Raw genomic sequence first — 24,530 nt, 5'->3', positions numbered from 1 at the left:
CATAGATAACACAGCTTTATGTAATATTTTTCTGTACACAAAGTACCTTCTTGAGAGGTCCATATATATAAAATTGCTTAAAATTGTATGATCTTCCTTCCTCTCTTTTTTCCTTCTTTCTTCCTTACTTCTTTATTCCTTATATTTTTTTTAGTCTTTCTTTTCATTTATATTGGAAATATACAGACTAAAAATTTTGTGTGGCTAGATAAAATGAAGTCTTTGATTAATCATCAGAAACTAGAAGGGACAGAAATAATCAAAGAAATTATTTCATCTATAAAACTACCATATATTATAAACAAAAGACTATTTACTTAATAGAATAAATATGCAGTTTTTTAAAAGTTTTTAAAACTTTTTAAAGTTTCAATTATTAATAAAATTCAGAAGTTTTTAAAAGATTTATTTATTTATTTATTTATTTATTTATTTATTTATTTATTTATTTATTTATGTGAGAACAAGAGAACATGTGAACCAGCTGCATGAGGGTGAGGGGCAGAGGAAGAGAAAGAGAGAGGGAGAGAAGCAGACATCCTCCTGAGTGTGGAGCCCCACATCTTGGGGCTCAATCTCTGGACCCTGAGATCACAATTTGAGCTGAAATCAAGAGTTGGAGTTTTAACCAACTGAGCCACCCAGGTGCCCCTAAAATTACTTTTGGTTTAAATTTTTTTCTTTTTTATGAATATTGTTATTTAAATGTATTGGTTAAATAAGATCTATATTTATCTTAATTTTTATTATTTTATTACCATGGACTGCTTTATGTTGTGTTGTTTGTTGTGTTATGTTTATAATGTAGATTCTGAATTATAAATAATAAAATATGTGGTTTAAATTTATGTCTACCACCTATATTACTACATACTTTGTAATGATTTCACAAAAAAAAATATGAGACTAGAAAGGTTGCCTTGGATCCTTAGTTCATCCATTGAATCTAACATCTAACTGAACATGTAAAATATTCCCATAATTACTCTTTACAGAAGAATGTGAGCCACAGGAAAAACCTTATGTTTTCAGTACTCTGTGAATATTGATCATTTGGGTAAAAAGTGTCAGCCTCTACTTATACCAATATGTGAAGCTCAGGTATAGCTCATCCAACAGAAATCCATTCTTTTGAAAGGAGAACATTCCAAATGCAAACTGTGTATACAGTGCAATATTCATGCATTATGCTCTTTATTAATTGCCAAGTGGAAATGCTAGCCAAGATTCTTTCTACTTTCTACAGAGTTTGATGGGTAAGGAGAAAGGCCATCATGTCAAAGGCAACAGGTTTAAAAGTACACATTGGGTAGATTTGTAATAATCAAGATACTTCTGGAAGTGAAATAGGTCTTGTTGTAATTGTCTCAGTGCTACAGACATAAACTGGGACCATCCAGGCAAGATCAGGAGCAGAGTAGAAAACTACCCTAAAAAACGGGCTACAATGAAAGGCCAAATTTTTTCAGATACCTTCCCAAATTGTCCGAAATATATAGCAGAGTGGCAAGCTGGCAGTTTCTTTTTCTAGTCTACAATCTTGATTATTTTCTATCCAAAATGATGCATGCTTTGGGCAGGTTTGTCCTTCCTGGTTGGCCTACTGTGTACATCTAATTGTGTGTGACAAGGAGATCCCACACTTACTTCTTAGTAGCATACTCTCTTAGAGTAAATCAGTAATATTGAGTGAAATCAGTTTTTTTTTCCTATTTTCTTGGAAATAATCATTACTGCTATGAATCATGTAGCTGGAATGGGGAGAAGTAAAAGTAGAGTAGTGTCATATAGGAGCTTCTGTCTCAAACTATAAATCTAATTATAATTTAGGGGTGGGCCATTTTTCACCTCACAGAAAGATTTGGAACTTTTCCCAAATAGCCTTACGAGTAACAGGCAGTCCTTGTGGGTTTTTTGTTTTGTTTTGTTTTGTTTTATTTTGTTTTGTTTTGTGGTTCTGGTGGAACATTTGTCTTTCAGTATCAGCTTTTTATCTATAGAGAAACTAGTATCATTTCAGACTTTTGAGGATAAACAGATATGATAGGAATGTTACCGATATGATTCAAGTCAAATCAAACATATGATCTGAATGTTAATTGTTGTTCACTGGGGTGCTGAAGCAACGGTTTTTTCCTATGGGTTAATGATAATAAGAAATCATAAACAGTTTGTGAGTTTCATCAAACTATAATACCCATGGCCTAAAATAAACAAACCAGTGTAGTATTTCAATCTTACAAACTTCTAAATGACTTTGTGTCTTTTTCTCAGAATATTTTCCCCTGTGTAGCCTTTAGAGAAAGGTCTGAGGAAATCCTTTGGAAAGCTTTCCCTGAATCATCCCAGTAGAATGCAGTAGACTCTGTTCCCATAATCTTTTGCACATTCCTTTATCACAGCAGACAGCATGCTCTACTCTAAGGTGGGGTTTTTTGTCATCTAATCCAATGGACCAGGACTTCCTTTAAAGCTCTACTGCTACTATATAGAGCAATAATAGGCACTTAATACACATTAATTGAATAAATGCATGAATGAAATGTGCATGGTATATTCAGTAAGGTTATATGGCTGAAATCCTAAAGGAGTTATTAGAGATAAGGAAGGAAAAACCAAGCTGCATTCAGATATTAATATTTCAAACTATGCTTTAACGGTTCCTTTGAAGGATGTTAGGCTTTTTAGGAGAGCTGATCTTGAGATACAGTGACAGTTGTAGTTGTTGGTGGATTTAACCAAATATGCAATTTGGATAACTTGATATTGAAAGAATCTGAATTTTCTTATATGAATGCTCTGATCATAGTATTTCTCTTCTTCTTCTTCTTCTTCTTCTTCTTCTTCTTCTTCTTCTTCTTCTTCTTCTTCTTCTTCTTCTTCTTCTTCTTCTGAGTATCCCCATGTAGGAAATAAGAATGCTATCACTTGCCTATTATGCCTAATATATATCTTATAAACAAATAGAAAAGTAGATATAATTTATGATCCTTAGAAGTAAAGATGAGATAGTAGATATTTTCCCAAGTAGATTTTCCTAATTCTTACACACAACCTTTTTGGCTCCTTGGAATTTTGGACAACATAAATGTTTGTGTGCTGTAGAGGTTATTTATCATATAGATGTATTAATTTAGGCCAGGGGTCAGAAATTTTTTTTTTCTATAAAGGACCAAATAGCAAATATTTCAGGCTTTGCAAATCATCCACTTAATTCTGTCTCAGCTACTTCATTCTGCATTTCAGTGCAATAGCTGGCATAGACAATATGTAAAAAAGTGGATGTGGCTGTGTTCCAACAAATTTTATTTACAAAAAAGTGACTGCTGGGCAGGATTTGGTTCATGTAACTCCTGACTCAGGCCAAAGGTGAGAATAAATTAATGAAAGTTACAAGATATTTGACTTATCAGAGAATGGCTTTCGTTCCAGGAAAACATCTCATTTTTAAGTATATCAACTCTCTGCTGTACAAAGAACCTGATAATTCCCCATTCATTTTTAATTTAAAGCATTTCTGTGTATAGGATAATTTTACATGATGTTTTACTATGCAAAAGAAGTATGATTATAAATTATTAATTGGTTTTTATGTACTACTTAGAAACAATATTCAGTTCAAATTAATTTGCATTTTCAGTTTGACTCGGGACTAGGGCATCTTGCTTTGCTGAGAACACTTACTGTATACTTGTAATTGTCCACGAAAGGAATTTTTTCCACGTGAGTTTTCAGCTCTGCACTCATACAGGCCTGCATCATCCAGTTGCACGTTGGGAATTTCCAGCACTGCCTGAGATTTCCGCAGACGTGCCTTACTAGGAATATAACCATTAACCTTCATCCATGTGATTGTTGGAACTGGGCTACAATAAGGAGCAAAAATACCGTTAATACACTTTCTGCTATTAGGAACATAGATTCTATTATCTGGTAATTTAAGCACTCAATAGGCTGAGCACAATAAAGTGTAATCACAATTAGGGACCACGTGCTGGTTGATATACTTCACTTTCCATGTGAATTGTCTGGTAAGTAGTTACATTCAGGGAAAATAGTTTCCTTTTCTTTCATATATCAGTAAAGCAATTCAGAGACAATATTTTGTACATTTTAATACATCATACTTTATTTTAAAAACTTTTTAAATTGCATGAATGGCAAAGTAATTTGGTGAAATTACAAAAGTAATGTATAATTATTCCAGGACATTACACAAAAGACTCATGAACTAAATAAATGAACTAAGAACTCTTTTTATCCCCACCTCCACAAATATGTTCTTTTTGCAACAACAAATATAGATTGCATGTAAACTCACACTGTCTTTATGATGTATATGTGACCATATATTTTTGTTATTTTTGTTTTGTTTAAAAAACGTAAGTTGTATACTTGATATTTTATAACTAAAAAATCAAATTCAAGATCCTGAGTTATTCTAGCTAATAGCTGCATATCATTCCATTATATAGATGTATCAGAATTTAATCAACCATCCCCGATAGTTAGGCATTAAGTGTAGTACCAGGTTTTTTATTTTTTTCTTTACTTTTTTTTACCACTAAGAAATGATATTGCTATAAAGAACCTTGCACATACATCACTTACTATTGCTTTTATTTCCTGCAGCAGACATCCACAAAAGTGAAATTGATGGATCAAAGGGCATGAATATTTTTCATTTTAATAAGTATTGCCAGATGTATTTCAATAATATAGTAGCAGTTTTCATATCTACCAGTAATATATGAGTCTGTTTCCCCATATCCTTGCAACCATTTTACGTGCTCAATCTGTTTAATTTTTGTCAATACTGAAAAGTAAAGAATGACATTTTGCGGCTACTTTAATTAATATTTCTCTGAACTCAAAGAAGATTGAATTTTTTTTAGACTTTTACTGGCTATTTACACTGCTTTTCTTTGAATTGTTTGCTTATATTATTTTCCTATTTTTTCCTTAATTTTTCTATTTGTCTATTTGTAATTTTATGCATGTAATTTATGTAATTTTATGCATTTCTTAGAGTTCTTTGTGTATTAGAGCCATCAAGACATTGCTTCTCAGAAAAATTCTCCCTTAGTGTATTGTTAGTTGATGATGGCCTCTCTGATATATATATATATATATATATATATATATATATATATATATTTTAAATATTTTATTTATTTATTCATGATAGACAGAGAGAGAGAGAGAGAGAGAGGCAGAGACACAGGTGGAGGGAGAAGCAGGCTCCATGCAGGGAGCCCGACGTCGGACTCAATCCCGGGACTCCAGAATCCCACCCTGGGCCAAAGGCAGGTGCTAAACCGCTGAGCCACCCAGGGATCCCCTCTCTGATATATTTTTATGAACATTTTTGGGAGAAACAAATATATCTATAGTTTCCTTCACAACTTCTAAATTTTTGTTTGTTTCAAAAATTATCTGTAAACCTAAGTTTGTGTTCATATTGTTCACATTATTTCTGGCCATATTTTGTTAGTTTTCTTTGTTTTTTGCTTTTTCTTTACAACATTTGGTATCTTGTCTGTCATATAATTGATCTCATGCACTTGAATTTGTTTCAGGCTTCTCAATTCAGTTCCACTGATTTATTTATTACTGTTTATATTTAATGTACTTTATGACTTTACCCAGTCTACTTTCTCAGTTTGATTTCTCACTACTTCCTTTTGTATCTCCTGACCCAGAACACATCTCTCTGTGTTTCCAATTATATCTGTTCAAATCCTACTAATCCCTTGAGGCCCATCATTAATGCCTACTCTTTAGCAAAGTCCTTCCTTATTTGTGTAGTCTGCAGGGATTTTTCTTTTCTTTTTAAATAACAAAGTGCTTTGTATATTTTTTAATAACTCACATCTCATAACATTTTACCATGGATAATAATTGCTAAGTGTAAAATTTTTTTTACACTATTTTTTCTTATAGAAGGGATAGCAATATTCACTATTATAAACAACGATAAATATCTTGTGTATTTTGAAAAATTTGTTTATTGTTCCTTAGCAATAAAGCATAGAATTGAAATTTCTGGATTAGAGTTGATAGCTCTTCCTGTTTGTTTAGGTAGATACATATATCCAACATCCAAGAGGATTGAACCTTGCATTTTGGAATAATCTTTGCATTGGAATGGCATATCATTCTTTTAATATGTATTAAAATTAATATGTGATTTTTTTAATTAGGATTTTTTGCATCTACATTCAATGGTGAGATTATTTTCAGTTTATTGGGTTTATTGGTTTGTGTGTGCTTTCTCATTAGTGAGTTAGTGGTTGGTTTGTTTACTAGCTATTTCTGACAGATCTGGTATCATAATGATGGATGATAGCTTAGTGAACATGCCAAAAGTATTCCCCTCTTTCTGTAGCTTAAATAATAGGCAGATTATATGTTCCTTAGGATACTGATATGATTTTCAAAAAAATCACCTGGGTCTGCAATCATTAGTGGCAGCTTGTTTTCTTTTTTTAAAGATTTTATTTATTTATTTATTTATTTATTTATTTATTTATTTATTTATTTATTTTTCATTCATTCACTCATTCATTCATTCATGAGAGACACACAGAGAGACGCAGAGACACAGGCAGAAGGAGAAGCAGGCTTCTGGTGGGGAGCCTGAGGTGGGACTCCATCCCAGGACCCTGGGATTGCCACCCGCAGCCCAATGCAGATGCTCAACCACTGAGCCACCCAGGAGCCCTAGTGGCAGTTTTTTGATAATGTTTTTAGTTTCTCCTAGTTTTCCTTAATTTTGTTCTGCTCATGTCAATTTAGGCAATCATGTTTTCCTAGGAAATCAAGTATTTCACTCATAATTTCAGTATTTCAGCAGTAAGCTGAATAATTAATTTTTTAAAATTATTAAAAATTCCTCAGTCATGAGTGGCAGACTTCTTGGAGATAAAAAAGCTCTGCAACTACATGTTATTTAATATCTTATTTCTTTAGTTCCCTCAAATGTAAAATATGGTGGAAATAATATGACCTATTTCATAGTATTTGTGAACATTGTTTAAAGTACTTGGCTCAACTGGGTGTTATTCTGTATGTTGGCGAATTGAACACCAATAAAAAATAAATTTATTATTAAAAAAATGAAAAATAAAGTACTTGGCTCAGATCAAGCAGGCAAAAAGAATATTTGCAATTTTATGATGATGCTTGGATCCCCTTCATAATTTAGTAGTACCTGTTTACTCCCCACCCCCTACCCTCACCCCTACCCCCAGATCTTTCAGCTTTGTGTGTTGATTAGGAGCATGGAATTTGGGGAATGCAATTTAGATTAAAATACAATTGGAACACAAAGATGCTATGTGATCTTTGGAAAGTTATCTAAGTTAATGAATCTAATTTCTCCATCTGTAAAATAGACATATTTATTTGATTCTTCAGAATGCAAAGATCTTGAGGGCAGTGGCATTATTTCTCTTGTTCATCATTATGTTTACAGTGTCTCATAGAGTGCTGGGCACATAGTACTAAATAGATGTTTATGAAATAATGATTGTCATAATATTATTTTGAGCATTAAGTGAGCTATGCTCTTGTAAATTACTTAGCAAATATGCTGCAAATAGTAAGCACCCAATAAATGTTAGATATAATGATTTTAAATAATTAGCTTTTTCAGAGTTCGTTTATTTTATTGGTCTTTAAAATAAGGATTTTGAGTTTTTAACTGTTTGCTTGAATTCAGGAGTTTCCACTTTTTTATTTACTTATTCCTCTTTCTTGATCAGCACATTTATATTGTACTTCTAACTTCTTGAGCTGAATAATCAATATAGTTATTATTTATGGTTAATAATAAAAGCATATGAAACTGCGTTTTCCTCTGATATCAGACATAGCCATATGCCATGTTTTGATATGTAAAAAGAGTGACTTGTACCATTTCTGTTTTTTGAAACTGTTGAAGCAATCTTTGTAGCTAAATATAGGATGAATTATTGTAAGTTACATGTCTATAAAAAGTTATATTTTATTTATGGTAAAAGTTAAAAATTAGCTTTTATGCATTTTTTAATTAAATTGTGTAATTCAATTATTATTTTAGTGTTTTCCATTTTTTTAACTAACTTTTGTCAAAATAAACCTTCTGTGGAATTTTATATTGATCAGAAAGAACATGTAATTAAAAAAGAGTAGAGAGGTAGTATGTTCTAAAGTTCTTTTCCTTTGGGGAGGACAGATAAGATATTAACTCTAGACTTTAAGAATGCGTGGTAAAAAAAAATGCATGCTAAAATTAATAGGTTAACTAAAGGACTATAATTTTCAAAAAAAATATAGTGTACAGCACAGAGCAGAAAGCTTAGCTCTTCCCCAAATCCAAATTTTTTTTCTCCTGGACATGTGTTTGCCTTTTTCCTAGGCAAATAGGCATGACCAAGTTGCTGATTTCTGACCATGAAATGTATTGGAGCTGTTCCACCAAAAGTCTCTATTCTATCTTTCTCTTTGCCTATGTGGGTATTGATGCTAGGACAATTTTGGAAGTCAGGAGTTGAAGGTAGCAGAGACTAGGTCTTTAAATAACTGTGTAGAGGAAAGTGTCAAGCTACTACCTCACCAGTGCGAATCAATAACTCTCTCTGTATTCTGTGTGAATAATATATAAATGTTTATCTTGCTAAGACCATAATACTTAAAAGCTTGTTTATTATACTCAGTAGCATCATTTTGCTAACATAGAAATTGTCATAAAAATAGATAACTGTCATAACAAGACATAAAATATTTGGAACAGCCAGGATGAAAAAGATAAGGATCTGATACTGGGGAATGAGAAGATGAACACCTTGCTATGTAGTGGCAAAACAATCTGGTAAAACTTTTATCTTTGATAACTTGGAAAGGTTATCCAAATGCTTACATAGGCTAGTGAAGGAGTTAGAAAATAGAATATTAAAAGTGTGTGTGGATTGTTACTAGCTTTATTCATCAAAGTATTAGGAAAAAGAGATGAGGTCAGTATAAAACTGGATGGACTGTCAGCAGAATTAATGCAAGTAGAAAGACTGTACAATGTGGGACCTTGGTCAGTAAAGCAGATTAATTGCAAAAATGGCCTGAAGTCTCAATCACTCTCTATATCCACATCTTTTGCCATGTAACTTTGCAGGTTTTATCATTTTAAGATCGAGCCTGTTAACCAATACTTTGAGTCTGGGTTGCCTTATGACTTACTTTGGTTATTAGAATGTAGCTTTACAAAGATTTGTGTGCTTTTGCTCTATCTCTTGGACCCTTGCCTTTGCCATGAGAACAATTTAAGTTAGCCTGCAGGAGAATGAGAGAGCACATGGAGCAGGGCCACATTGTCTAGACAAAAGATATTTAAGGCCAACCAGCTTCCAATGGATCCTAGAGCTGATGTTGTGCCCAAGATTGCAAATCCAAGAAACCACCAAGGAGCCGACACTGATGTAATCACATGAGGGTTTAATCACAAGCTCGATCTTGGGTCTAAGTATACCCGACACAGCAGAGCAGAGACTTGGACACTGAGACTAAGAAGCATAGTAGTGTTATAGGGGTCCGTGGCCAATGAGATTGTAACATACATAGAAAGTTGCACAGTCATGTCGGTCCACACGCAGGTGGCCAATTCCTAAGTGTGCTGGTTTCTGATAAGGGTGTGCTTAATAGCTAAACTAGGGTGAGGGAGTGCCTTAAACAATAGGCAGGTCGTGTGTGTGGGGGGGTTTACATGAGATGGTGGGTGTAGCACAAAATGGAGTTAGTCCTGCTCTGCTTGTCCAGGGGTAGGGGATTTTTGTTAGATTTCCTGGGTCCCACACTGACATATTTATGAACTAGTTCAGTTGTTATCAGCCCAGTCTGAGCCAAATCAGCAGAACCACACAGCCGATTCTCTTTTGTTATAAATAATAAATGGTCATTCATTTAGCTTTCTAAGTTTTGGGGTGTTTTGTTATGCAGCATTGCTGTGGCAATGCATAACTGATTGAAATTATATTAGAAAATCTCATTTTTTTTATAGATCTTAGACAGTAAGAAATAAGAATAAAAAGACATAGAGTACCAGGGGGCCATTAAAAATCAATCCCATGACAAGCTAAGGGTTTTTGGTCTTCCCAAGCAAACCTGATGGCTTCAAGATAGCTGCCAGTATATTGAGAAAATAAGGCATGGGGACTGAATTATTTCTAGGGAATAACCTTAAATGGAGTTACTAATACATGGAATTGAGTGGAAGCAAATAGGTCAGAAGCCAATTACATATTGAGATAACTGCATTGCCAAAGACATCAGGAGTCTGAATTTAAAACAACAAAGCTTTGAGTATTTGAGTCTTAAAACAAATTTTAGTTTACCAAATGTAGACCAACAGGACTTTGAGCTACACAATTTGACCCCACAGGAGGGAATATTCCTCAATACACATTTCAATCATGGCCATGGAGAAAAATGAAAAGGAAAATGTCAGGGAGTAGATCCAAGATATCCTGAATGGTAAACAAGACAATTTCTTCCAAAGAGTGATATTGGTATTGAATTAAGGACTCCCTTACATTCACCCAATGCCCAAGCAAGAGGGGCTTTAAAATGAATGATTTTACAAGATAATTTATATTTGTAATGGACCCGTGACTAGCTTGGTTCTCTCATTTTTCTCTTTTCTAAATGGAATATTTTTTTCTGTGGATAATCAATTCTTGTTCCACCACTATGGAAGGGCACAATTTTTCTTTAAATACTTATGTTACAGAATCAGAGTAATCTATATCTGGACCTGATGGAGACCTGGAAATCTTGGATTCAAGTGGATGCAGAGACCAGATGTAATTTGATTTGCCTCCCTTGGGGAAGGGGTGAATACATTCAATGAGTGGGAAGAATTCATTTGAATTCTTCATAAGAATAGACTGGCTAAGTGTTCAAAACACACATTTCCTTTTTTTCCTGGGAATGTAATTAGACCTTATTTTCTAGTATCCCTTAGTCAGGGGCATGTGATTGAGTTTGGGCCAATAGAATAAGAACGATGTACCAACCATCACATAGGTACCAAACCCTCCACATGATCCCTCAGTTTCACTTTTTCCCCAATTCATGGTAACTATTGGAGAAAAATAAATAGGAAAATATTTTTATATACTAATAGGAGAAGAGAGATTTTTTTCTAACAATATTTAAAACATTGCTATCCTTCAAAAATATTGATGCATTTAACTGCATTAATATTAAAAATTTACTTTCATTAAAGGACACAACCTGGGAAAACTTAATTGCCACACAAATAACTGACAAAGACTAATAGATTAAATAAAGACCTCCAACAAGTCTATAAGAAAAACAACTTTTAATAATGAGCAATAGCTAAACAGCATAAATGATCAAGAAACATGAAATTAGTGATTAGAAAGATGCAAATTTAGACCACAATGAAATTCCATTTCATACATAACAGATTAGCAAAAACTTGTATCTATATTTATACACAGACATAAAGGGCACTTCAACCAGTCTTAAGGGTTAACTTGCTTAAGTGTGGGATAACACACTCCTTACTCACTTACCTAAATCCCTGGATCAGTAGCAAACAGGGCCTTGAGGAGTGAAGGTCCAAAACTTTCCCAGGCCACAGCAACTAGCAAGTCTGTTTGAAGCTGCCTTGGCTTTCTGATTAGCCTAGCAACGTTTCTTCAGCAAACTTTTTTTTCCCCAGGTTGCACAAATGATTTTAATAACCTCCCTTTGTGTATCTGTGGAACTTACCCTCTCTTGCAGAAAGAACAGAGAACTTCTGCACATCATGAAATAAAGAACTAGACATCTTCCTCCACACACAATTCCCAAACACCAAGATAACATTTGTTATCTAACAGCATCAATTTTGTACATAATCAAGAAGTGTTGCAGACCACTGCACTCCCATTATTGACTGACTACCTTAGGCCCCCTTAAAAGCCCCTGGATCAGGCAGAAACCTTGAAGTTGGCTTTTGGACAATCATCCAACCTCTCCCCAGTTGGTGGGGCTCCTGAATAAAGTTCAAATTCCTTTCTAGTTAAAATTTGTCTCTTGAGTATCGGCTTTTCCAGCAACAAGTAGTTGAACTTCGAGTTGATATCAAATACACACACGGGTATGATTTAAAGTAGAATTCTTGCAAATAGTATATAATAGGGTTTTGCTTTTTCATCTAGTCTGCTTTTGGTGTGTTTCAGTGAGTTTACATTTCATATAATTATCTGTATTGGGGTTTAAATCTAACATTATGAATTTTTTGTCTATCCCATAAAGTGTTTCCTTTTGCCTTCTTTTCTTGCCTTATTTTCTATTAATCTTTTTTTTTTTTTAGTATTTCACTAAAGTCCTCTATTGTCTTATTAAGTACAGCTCTTTTTTTAAACGTGTGCATGGTTGTTTTAAGGTTTGCAATATTTACTTGAGAACATTATGCTAACATGTCTCTCTCCCCATCCTTTGTGCTATACTTGTGCTATCATGGTCATTATTTCTACATACTTTGTAAACCTTCCAACACATTGTTATTATTTTTACTTTAGAGAAAAAAGTGGAATTAGAAATTTGAGAAACTAAAAAGATTAAATACATTTTATATTTACACAGACAAACACACAGGCATACATATAAGCATTTTGTTGTTGTTGTTCTTCTTTCCTTTGTGGGGATTAGTTTCCAAATAGTATTAGTTTTCCATTAGCCCTAGAGAACTTTCCTTAGCGTTCCTATAGTGCTATTACATCAAATTATTCAAAGTTTTGTTTTTGTTTGACAATATCTTTATTTTGCTTTCAGTTTGAAGAATATTTTCACTAGATAAATAACTTTGACTATTTTATTTTATTTTTTTAACTTTGACTAATTTAAAAGATTTTTTAATCACTGTCTTTTGTAATTAGATTATGGTGTGTTTAGAAACATTTTTCTTTGTCTTTATGTTACTTTGGTTTCATTGAACTTTGGAGATCTGTGAAGTCATATTTTTCCATCATTTGACAACTTTTGGCTACAATCTTCAATTTTTTTTGTCTATCCTTATCTTCTGAAACTAAACTTTTGTGTATATTACATAATTTAATTATTGTTTCACAGATCTCTTAGCACAATTAAGTTTTTTGCTCTCTACATACTATATTTTGTATAGTTTATTTTTGTTCTATCTTCAAGTTCATTCATCTTTTCTTCTATGGTATTTAATCTGATATTAAGCCTACCAGGTAAATTTTTTATATGAGAATAATCACTTTTTAACATTCCTTTCTTATATGTAAATTTCTATATTTTCTCAGTGAAATACAAAATTACTAAACACTTATTTTGCATGGTGTCTTTTTATGTGTCTCTAATCTTTATATCACTTCTACCTTAGTTTGTGTTGGGGGCTTAGTAAATAGAATTATAGCTGCCTTTTAATTATTTACCTAAGAATATACTACTAAAAATACAACCGATTTAAATTGCTAGTCTTCATTTTCCTGTTTTTCATGTCTTAATTTTGAGTGGTATTCCATTGACTTTCTGACTCCTGCTTGAACCACTTTAAGTTACTTTATTTACTTAACTGTAATAAAATCTCAATTCCTATGCATCCCCTGATTTAATCTACCAAGGAAAGAAACCCAATATGATAGAAACAGAATAGTATTTGAAGGCAAGTCTGTGAGAAAGGAATGAGTACATCTAAGATATGATTGCAAAGGCCATGAGAAAACACTTCTGGTACTAGGGAGACAAAAATGTGCTTTGATGGCAGAAGAAAAAAGGAGATCTAACATGGAAAAAAATCAAGAGAACTTTATGCTAGACCTGTATTCAAAATAAAGACAAATAAAATGAATGGCCTAATGCCTTAAGAAATCTGTATCTTAATTTGAAAGACAAAAGAAGATGAAGAAAATGATTCAAATACAGAAGGATACAGTGTTAAGAGAACACAGTAAAAAAGACTATTTATATTAGACTGGGAGGTATGGGAATGCAGCCCAAAGGGATGACACATGAGGTGAGCCTTGAAGATTAAGGAAAATTCATCCAGTCAGCAAAAGTATATTCTTGGCAGTAAAATCCATGCACATGAATACAAAAACTATGAGATAGCATGGCAGATTGGTGGAACTTCACAAAACTTGGTATGCTACATTGCATGATGTATTCAGGAAAGCACTGGCAAGCTTATGGAAAGTGCACATTTTCTCTTCAAAAATAAAGATATCTTCAAATTAATGCTGTTTATTTCCATTTTTTGTCTTTCTCATACTCTTAAGATTAGTATCATAAAATATTTGCCTCTAAGTTGTTAGAAGCTTTGGAATGTGAACATTTTGAAGAGTATTGATGGAGTGGCTGAAAGTCTATTTGGAAAGATTTCTGAATACAATAATATAAATATGCTATTATTAAACGAAATAGTAATCATGAGCCTACTGGCAGTGCTCACTTAAAAAAAAAAGATTTATTTATTTATTAATGAGAGACAGAGAGATTGGCAGAGACAGAGGCAGAGGGAGAAGCAGGCTCCCTGCAGGAGGCCGATGTGAGACTCAATCCTGGATCCCGGGGTCACGACCTGAGCCGAAGGCAGATGCTCAGCCACTGAGCCACCCAGAAGTCCCTCACTTTTTTACAGGCATTTTGGATGCCCCATGGTCATTTACTTTGTCCATGATGATGTAGGGGAAATCAAATATTTTTGCTCCTTTCAAATAATTTATTTGAAATCAAGAAAAATTCATTAGTTTTCTGTAGGCATTTGGGATTTGAAAAATTATTCATATAGTAAGATTTTAATGTTTCATATTATTGAAAGCAACTTTCTTTTCAATAATAACATGAATGTGAGATTGTTGCTTAAAAAGAGGATTGATTTTAGCTATACTGAAAGGATGAGTAGAGATGTCAGCTTTGATGGTAAGCCAGACCACAGTTACATTTTTCCCTATTTTAGTCTGTTGAAATTATATTTGTTCTACTATACATTTGACTTTCATGTAGAATAAGCAATGTGACTTAAAGAAGATAAAGGGGCTTTTTTCTAGCTAACGTTATACTGAGGATGGCATTATTCATTTGGCTCAAAAATATCTGTTAATAACAGTAAAAGATGATGTGAAGCTGCATTGAAATTCTGACACAAGCTTTTTGTTATGTGCTATTGAAGTGACAGGATAAAAGGGGCCTCCAAATGTAGTTCTAGAAAGTAAGGAAAGTGTTGGATGAACTTTGGCCATTGTTGCAGTCGTTAAAGGTATTTTTTAAAAATCATTTTTATTTATAGGATAAGGTAATATGTAGAGTCTGTCAAGGCAGAAGGAATACTTAGCTGTAAGGATTTAATGATTTCAAAGGAAAGTACTCCCCAACTGCAAATCACCATCTATAGACAAATTGTAGGTCTGTGTAGTGGAGCTTCCCATTTTCCTTGCATAAGTCACAAGTGACACATGAATTTTACATCTGATGTGAAAATATATACAGTTATGGCTCCTTTGTGATTTGCACAATAAAAGAAGGAAACATTGTATATCTTTGCTAGAAACTAAAAGAACTAAGTTTTATAACTTTTCTTTAAGAAAGCACATTAAAAAAATCATAAAAAAGCTATTGAAAAGTATTTTTCTTTTATGATCTCATATCCCCCCTGCAAAAAATAAAAAAATAAAAAAATAAAAAAGAGAGAGAGAGAAAGAAAGAACAAAATCAATCACTAATGTGGGTAATCATAATATGCAAAATGTTTGAAGGTAAAAGTTTTCTTTGTAAAAGTCTGGAAATTTTCAGGGGCAGAGAAAATGATGCCTGGTTCTTTTTTGAGACCCCCCTGTCTCAGCCATCAAATAATCTGACTGATTGGCATTTTTTTTCCTTTGGAGAAGAAATTAACTGCATTTAACTAAGTATAAGCTCTAGATCCCTCTGCTTTATATTCTTGACCAACGTCAAGATTCTTGACTCATAGCCTTCCCATGGTATGATTTCTGCTTAGGATCTAAGAGTCACAGCTCAGAATATGTTGTCCCATCATTTTTAATTACCTTAGACAAAGAATCAAATTCAGGTAAAAAAAACTTGGTAGTCTTTTTGAGATATCGGCTATGGCCTTTATGTTTTTACCATTGTTTTATAAAATTTACTTATTTTCCTAGCATTAAAATTAATAATGGGGGCACCTGGGTGGTTCAGTTGGTCAAGCATCTGCCTTTGGCTCAGGTCATGATCCCAAGGTCTTGGGATCAAGCCTGCATCAAGCTCTCTGCTCAGCAGGGAGCCTGCTTCTCACTTTCCCTTAGCCTGCCACTCTGCCTACTTGTATTCTCTGTCAAAAAAATAAAATCTTTAAAAAATAATAGTACAGTGAAAACAATGAATTCTGGGGTCAGCTTGTGTACCAAGTATAGGCAATTAGATGCATTCCTTTCCACATGTGGTTCTGTCCAGGTGCTTCTTATCCTTCAAATCAGAGATTCTGGAATCTAGCCACACAAGGAGGACTCAAAAGGATCACATGCCAGATTATCTTTGCCAAGAAACATTAGATTCCTTAATTAGGTATGCAGATAGCTGAAGGAAGTTTTTGGAATTATGCTATATTCATTCATTAAACAATTATACATGATGTGCCTACTATTTGCTAGGCTTTGCAATAGATGTTAAAGTTATAATGGTGAACATGATAGATATGGAACTTTCATGTAAATAGTTGGGTAATGACTTAAAGACATGACTTAGAGAAAGTACAGAGATAGGAACACCCAATTGAAGATCTGCGAGGCAGAAAACACTTCCTTAAGCAAGTAAACTTCATACTTGAAGAATGAATTAGAATTATCTAGGCAGAGATAATCTTCAAAGAATAGTTAATGGCATTGGGAGTAAGAGTGAAAATGTATTTAAGGAGCCAGTGTTTCTTTGGCAAGAAGCCTGAAGAGGATCACAGGGGGGGAGTATAAAATGCCTTAAAAATAATTTTAAAGATTTTGGATTTTTCCTACTTGTACTGAAAATCATTGAAGTGCTTTAAGCAGGAGTGTAATGTTTATATTTTACGTAGGATAGGGCTCTGCAAAATTTTTTTTTTTTTTTTTTTTTTTTTTTTTTAAGAGAGAGCTACTAAGCATTTTAGGCTTGCAGGTCAGTTATAAGTAGTAATTCAATTCTGCCACTGTAGTGTGAAAGCAGATATAGGCAATACATAAGTGAATGGATATGAGTGTGCTCTAATAAAATTTGTTTATAAATAAAGGTGACTAGGCTGTGGTCCCTAGTTTGTCAATCCAATTTAAGATAATCTGTATTCAGCAAGAAGAATGCACTAAAAAATAACACTATTAGGAGTAGGGAGAAACATCAGGAGCCAGACAAATCTACATGAAAGATGACTCTAGTGCAGACAAAGATAATGGAGTGGGAATAAGAAGTAAATATTTGAGATAGTTAAGGAGTAAGGGCATCTGGGTGGGTCTGTTGGTTAGGCGTCTGACTCTTGGTTTTGGCTCAGGTTATGCTCTCAGGGTCCTGGGATCGAACCCCACAATGGGCACTGCCCTCAACAGGGAGTCTGCTTCTCTCCCTTCCTCCTTCCTCTCCCTAGCCCCAGGCTTGCATATTCTCTCTCTCTAAAACAAATCTTTTTTTTTTTTTTTTTTTTTTTTTTTTTAAGATATTTAAGGGATGCCTGGGTGGCTCAGTGGTTGAGCATCTGCCTTCAGCCCAGGGCTTCATCCTGGAGTCCCTGGATTGAGTCCCACATGGGGTTCCCTGCAGGGAGCCTGCTTCTCCCTCTGTCTGTGTCTCTGCCTCTCTCTCTCTCTCTCTGTCTCTCATGAATAAATAAATAAAGTCTTAAAAAAAAAAAGAACTTAAGAAGTAGAAAGAACTAACAAAACTTGATACTAGATAGAGTTTGAATGAGAAAAAAAAGGGTGACCACAACAGTTTCTGGGCTTGTAGCTTGACTGTAATAAAAGGAGAGAATATGAACTGGGCTCTTATTATATGCCAGACACTATTCTAAGAACTTTGTATATTTACTTCATTGAGTTTATTTATTCTTCCCTCCCTCCCTCTTTCCTTTCATTCCCTTCTTTATATTGTGGTAAGAACACCTAACATGAGATCTACTCTCTTAACAAATTTTTAAGTTTCCAAAGCAATACTATTAAGTATCAGCACAGTGGCATACAGCAAATCTCTAAAATTTAACCGTTTTGCATAAGTTTATACACATTCAATAATAATCCCCATTTTCCTTCCTCCTCAGCCTCTGTCAACCACTGTTCTATTCTTTGCTTCTATATATTTGTTTTATATGCCTCATTGTAAGCAGTATCATTCAGTATTTGTCCTTTTGTGATGCTTTTCCACTTAGTATACTGTTCTCATGTTTAATCCATATGGCAATATACCCTTCCTTTTTAAGGCCAAATAATATTCTGTTATATGCATATACCACCATTTCCTCATCCATTTATTAATGTGCATTTAACAGTAGATGTGCCATTTTACACTCCCACCCACAATGTATAAGGGTTTCAATTTCTTCACATTTTCACCAACACAAGTCCTCTTTTTTTTTTTATTTTTACAATGTTTTATATAATAGCCATTCTAATAGGGTAGTGTGATATCTCATTGTATTATTTGTGTTACACCAAAGATAAGCGATGTTAAGGATCTTTTCATGTTGCTAATTTGCATGTCTTCTTTGGAGCAAAGGCTCTTCAAATTCTTTGCCATTTTTAAATATTATTATTATTTGTTTTCTTCTATCAGGTTAAGGAGTGCCTTATATTTTTTGATATTAGCTCCTAATCAGATACATGATTTGCAAGTATTTTCTCCCATTCTGTAGACTGCATTTTCATTTTATTATTTTCTTTACTGTGTAAAAGCTTTTTAGATTGATGTAGTCCTGCTTATTAACTTTGCTTTTATTGCTTGTGCTTTTAGTGTCATATCCAAGAAATCATTCCCAGATCAACATCATGAAGATTTTCTCCTATGTTTTCTACTAAAGTCTTACAATTTCAGGTATTACATTTAAGTCTTTGATTCATTTTATTTGAAATCAGGAAGTGTTATGCCTCCAACTTGGTTTTTCTTTCTCGGGATTGTTTTTTTTTTTTTTTTTTTTTTTTTTGGGATTGTTTTTGTTATTTGGAATCCCTCATGAATTTTAGAGTTTTATTCCCATTTCTAAAAAAAAAAAAAAAAAAAAAAAAGTCCTTGAAATTTTACTGAATATGTAGAATGTTTTAGAATGTCTTCTAATGTATAAGACAAAATGTCTTCTTTTATTTCCTTCACAAATATTTCATAGTTTTCAGTGTACAAGTCTTCTATCTCTTTAATTAAGTTTATTCCAAGTATTTTCTTCTTTTTGGTGCTATTGCAAATGGGATTGTTTTTTTAAATTTCCTTTTTAGATCGTTTGTTTTTATTGTGTAGAAATACAACTGATTTTTGTAGTTTGATTTTGTATACTGAAACTTTACTAAATGCATGTATTAGTTCTAACAACTGTTTTTTGTGTGTGTGTGTGGAATTTTTAGATTTTTTTAAGGATATAAAATCATCATCTGCAAACAGATAATTTTGCTTCTCCCTATGTGATTTAGATGACTTTTATTCATTTTTCTTGTCTATTGCTCTGAGAATTTCAGTATTATCTTGAATAGAAGTGGTAAGAGTGGGCATCCTTACTTTCTTTTTGATTTTGGAGGAAACGTTACAGTTTTTCACCATTGGTAGAATGTTACCTGTTGGTTTTTCATATATAGCTTTTAATATGTTAAAGTAATTCCCTTCGATTCCTAGTTTGTTGAGAGTTTTTTTTTTCATGAAAAGATATTGAATTTTGTCAAATGTTTTTTCTGTATCTAATGAGATGTGATTTTTATTCTTCATTCTGTTAATGGAGTGCATCTTAGTAATTGATTTTTTATATGTTTGATCATCCTTGCATCCCAGAGGTAAATCTCATTTGGTTATATAATTCTTTTATATAGTTATATAATTCTTTTAATATGCTTTTCAATTTGGTTTGTTAATATTTTATTGATGATTTTTGTATCTATCTTCATCAGGGATTTTGGTCTGTTGGTTTTCTTGTGTATCTGTGGCTGGCTTAGACATCAAATAGCGTAATGCTGTCCTGATAAGAACTTGGGAGTGTTTACTCCTATTTAATCTTTTAGAAGAGTTTGAGAAGGATTTTCATTAATTCTACTATAAATATTTGATAAAATTCACCGCTGAAGCCATATGTCTGGGATTTTCTTTGTTTGGAGGATATTGATTACTGATTTAATCCCTTGGCTAGTTATTGACCTGTTAAGATATTCCATTTTTATTATTTAGTCTTTGTAGCTTCCATGTTTCTAGAAATTTATCAATTTCTTCTAGATTATACAATTTTTTAACATATAATTGTTCATAGTAGTCTCTACAGATCCTTTTATTTTTGTAGCATCAGTTTTAATGTTTTCTCTTTCATTTCCTATTTTATTAATATGAATCTTCTTTCTTATTTTCTGAGTCTATTGGCTTATCAATTTCATTTATCTTTTCAAAAAGCCAACCATTAGTTTTGTTTATTTATTTTTCTGTTCTGTGTTTCATATATATTTGCCCTAATCTAAAATTTCCTTCCTTCTGCTAATTTTGGGTTTAGTTCATACTTCTTCAAGTTTTTGAGCTGTGAAATTAGGTTGGTTACTTAACTTTTTTTTTTTTTTTGGTTTGTAATGTATTTCTTATCATAAACTTCCCTCCTAGTACTCCTTTTCTGCATCTCATAAGTGTGTTCATATGTTGTATTTTGTTTTTATTTATCTCAAGACATTTTCTAAGTTTTATTTTGAATATTTTCTTTGACCAATTGATTGTGTTTGGTGTGTTGTTTGTTTTCCATTTATTTGTGATTTTTCCAGTTTTCCCTTCTGTTATTGCTAGTTTCATTCCACTGTGGTGGAGATTATATTAGGTATCATTTCAGTCTTAATTTTTTTAAGCATTGGCTTGTGGCCTACTATGTGATCTATGTGGAGACGGTTCCATGTGTGCTTGGTAAGAATGTATATTCTCCTGCTGTTGGGTGGAATGTATATACGTATAGGACCAAATGGCTATTTGGTCTATTATATTGTTCACATCTGCTGTTTTCTTTTTGGTTTTCTGTCTGGATGTTCGTTATTGATAGTGGAGTACTGAAGTTTCCTATCTTTTTTAAGATTTATTCTTTCTATTAGAAAGAAAGAGGGGCAGCCCGGGTGGCTCAGTGGTTTGGCGCCGCCTTCAGCCCAGAGTGTGATCCTGGAGTGCAGGGATCGAGTCCCACGTCGGGCTCCCTGCATGGGGCCTGCTTCTCCCTCTGCCTGTCTCTCTCTCTCTCTCTCTCTCTCTCTCTCTCTCTGTCTTCCATGAATAAATAAATAAATAAATCTTAAAAAAGAAATAAAGAAAGAAAGAGAGAAAAAGAGGGGTGGGGGATGGACAGATGGAGAAAGAGAATCTCAGGCAGATTCCTCACTGAACTTGGAACCTGATGTGGGGCTTGATCTCACAATCCTGAGATCATGACCTGAATGTAAATCAAGAATTGAACACTCAACCAACTGAGACATCCAGGTGCCCCTTAAAGTTTTCTATTATTATTGTATTGTTGTTTATTTCTCCTTTCAAGTTTGCTTTTTGTATTTAAATGCCCTGATACTGGGTGCATATATATTTATAATTGCTGTATCTCTTTAAACTCTTAATTTGGATAAATATGTAATCATAATAAATCCATACTCTTGTGATAAATTCTCAGTAATAGTTATTACAAACAATACATTGCTAAGAGGAAACCTAAAGCTACTTAATATGTTTTATTTCCTAATTAAATTTAGAAAAGGATAAGAAACATACATTTTTCTCTCTAGAACATTTCTAGTTGTTTTTATTTGTAACCTTGTCATTTTGAATCATTTCCCATTTTGGCTAGTTTTAAGAGATTAAAGTTGATAATAATACTTAAAATAGTTCAAGGTAAAATAAAATATAATTGCTTAATATATTTAAAAAAACTAAATTCAAATTAATATAATAACTAAGTTCCATTGCAGAAAAAAATAGCACTCAAATAGTGCTATTTAATGCACTCAAATAGATACCCTGATTTTCTGTACCTAATCATCCTACAATAACATTCTTAGAATGACTGTCTTCTCAGAATCTTCATTCCCCAAGTCCCTGAACCACTGTTTCAAGTAAAATCTCTGCTCTCTTGTGTATCTTTCCATCAATTAGTTAGAGATACAATAACATTGATCTTAGCAGCTACCAGAATTTTATGTAAACCTACTGTCTATACACTGGTGGAGTAGAAAGTATAATAGATAAATAGCAATGCATTGGGGATCCTAGACCTAGTTTTGTGATTTTATGGGAGACTCTTGGCAGTTGTTTAATTTCTACCTAGGTCTTAATTTATTGAATGATTGTATTTGGGAAATGTGGCTTTTCTGGTTCTTGATTCATCTATGATTCTTGGACTATTAACAACTATAGAGCTATTATTAACTGAGCTTTGACTTTGTTTGCAAATTTTTATTTGGTATCTTGTTTAATTTTCACAGAAGCCTAAGATGTACGTTTAATTTTGTATATTTTATGAGTAAGAAAACTGACAGAGAAAGGAGAACACTTTTACACTGTAGTGGAAATGCAAACTGGTACAGCCACTCTGGAAAAGTGTATAGGTTTCTCAAAAAGTTAAAAATAGAAGTACCTTATGATTGAGTAATTGACTACTATGTTTTTACTCAAAGGATACAAAAATACTGATTCAAAGGGATATATACACCCAGATTTTTATAGCAGTATTATTAACATAGCCAAATGTGGAAAGAGCCCAAGTGTCCATCAACTGATAAAGGGATTATGAAGATGTGATACACACACACACACACACACACACACACACACATACACAATGGAATATTAGTCATAAAAGAGAATTGCCATTTGCCATTTGCAATGATGTGGATGCAGCTAGAAAGTAATATGCCAAATGAAATGTCAGTCAGAGAAAGACAAATACCATATGATTTCACTCATATGTGGAATTTAAGAAACAAAACAAATGACATAAGGGGAAAAAAGAGAGCAGAAAACCATAAACAGATTCTTAACTATAGAGAACAAACTGAGGATTGCTAGAGGGGAGGTGGGGGGATGGGTTAAATAGATGATGGTATTAAGGATGGCACTTGTGATAAGCACTGGATATTACATATAAATGATGAATCATTAAATTCTACTCCTGAAACTAATATTACACTGTATATTAACTAACTGGAATTTAAGTAAAAACTTAACAATACAAAAAAAGAGAAATTAAGCAATCCTCTATCAACAAAGGAAAGATAACTCTAAAGCCATTATTTTTGTGCATTTCAAATATACATATTTATGTATATTATCTCTGGCTCTTTAGGGTATTTATAAAGAAGAGATGGAGAGAAGTGGACAAATGAGATTTATGGAATATATGGCATGTTTGTATTTCACAGTAGATTATATGAATCTGTGTCATAATTTAATCTCTCAGATGGTTAAAATACCTTGCTGATGAGATAACATGTTAGTGAGAAGATTATGGCTTTCATGTACTCTTAGGATAGTAAATTCTGTTCTCTACTACAGCCATATTCTTTTTAAATGGGTAGTGCAAAAGTACACCAAACATGAAAACACATATTATTGATTATATGATTGATTTTATTAGTATAAATTAATTATATTTCTCCTTACCATAACCTCTATTAAAGTTCAAAGCAAGACCAGAACAATTAGTGAGGATTTACACTTATTCAATTAATAATTAGGAGCACGATGTTTTGAATTAAAGTATAGAATAAGCCTTAATACTCTATTTGTTAAAGATTTTATTTATTTATTCATGAGAGACACAGAGAGAGAGAGGCAGAGACATAGGCAGAAGGAGAAGCAGACTCCCTGCAGAAAGCCTGGTGTGGAACTCAATCCTGGACCCTAGGGTCATGCCCTGAGCAAAGGCAGATGCTCAACTGCTGAGTCACCCAGGCATCCCTACTCTATTTTTTTTTTTAAGTAGGCGACATAAGCAGATATTGAACAATTATTTAACATACAATATTAGTCATTATTTTGTTGTAAAGATATAATGAAAGGGCTGTGGATATTTATTTCCAATCTTTACATGTTTAAAGTTTACATGATTTATTAGAACATTTTTTAGTCCACAAAAGCAAAGAGGCACAAATAGTCAATGAATCATATAAAGGGTAGGTTACTCCATAGTCTACCTCAGTTATGGAGAAACAGAGTTTCAAATTTGCCTTTCAGTGTCCCTTTTTTTTTCTTTTTTAATTGTACCACATATGTACCTACATTTCAGTTGCATTTTTAAAAATATTGTATTACCTATTGACTCTAAAGTCACTGAGGCCCTTTTTAGTCAAGAAGAATCCAGCCCATATTGTAAT

At 33.1% G+C, this 24,530-nt stretch overlaps 1 protein-coding gene across 5 annotated transcripts in view; it reads right to left on the bottom strand.

Annotated features, from left to right (window-relative positions):
- Positions 1-24,530, bottom strand: part of CNTN5 (contactin 5) — a 1,277,146-nt gene that overhangs the window by 295,912 nt on the left and 956,704 nt on the right. For all 5 annotated transcript variants that reach the window (XM_072795132.1, XM_072795133.1, XM_072795136.1 and 2 more), the window contains one exon: positions 3,685-3,866. In XM_072795132.1, coding sequence (XP_072651233.1) covers positions 3,685-3,866 — 182 coding nt within the window. The remainder of the gene's footprint in view (positions 1-3,684; positions 3,867-24,530) is intronic.

Source organism: Canis lupus, chromosome 23 (genome assembly GCF_048164855.1).
Source record: "Canis lupus baileyi chromosome 23, mCanLup2.hap1, whole genome shotgun sequence".
Taxonomy (NCBI): domain Eukaryota; kingdom Metazoa; phylum Chordata; class Mammalia; order Carnivora; family Canidae; genus Canis; species Canis lupus.
The sequence above is the reverse complement of the archived record's forward strand: the minus strand, read 5'-3'. Positions and strand labels throughout refer to the sequence as shown.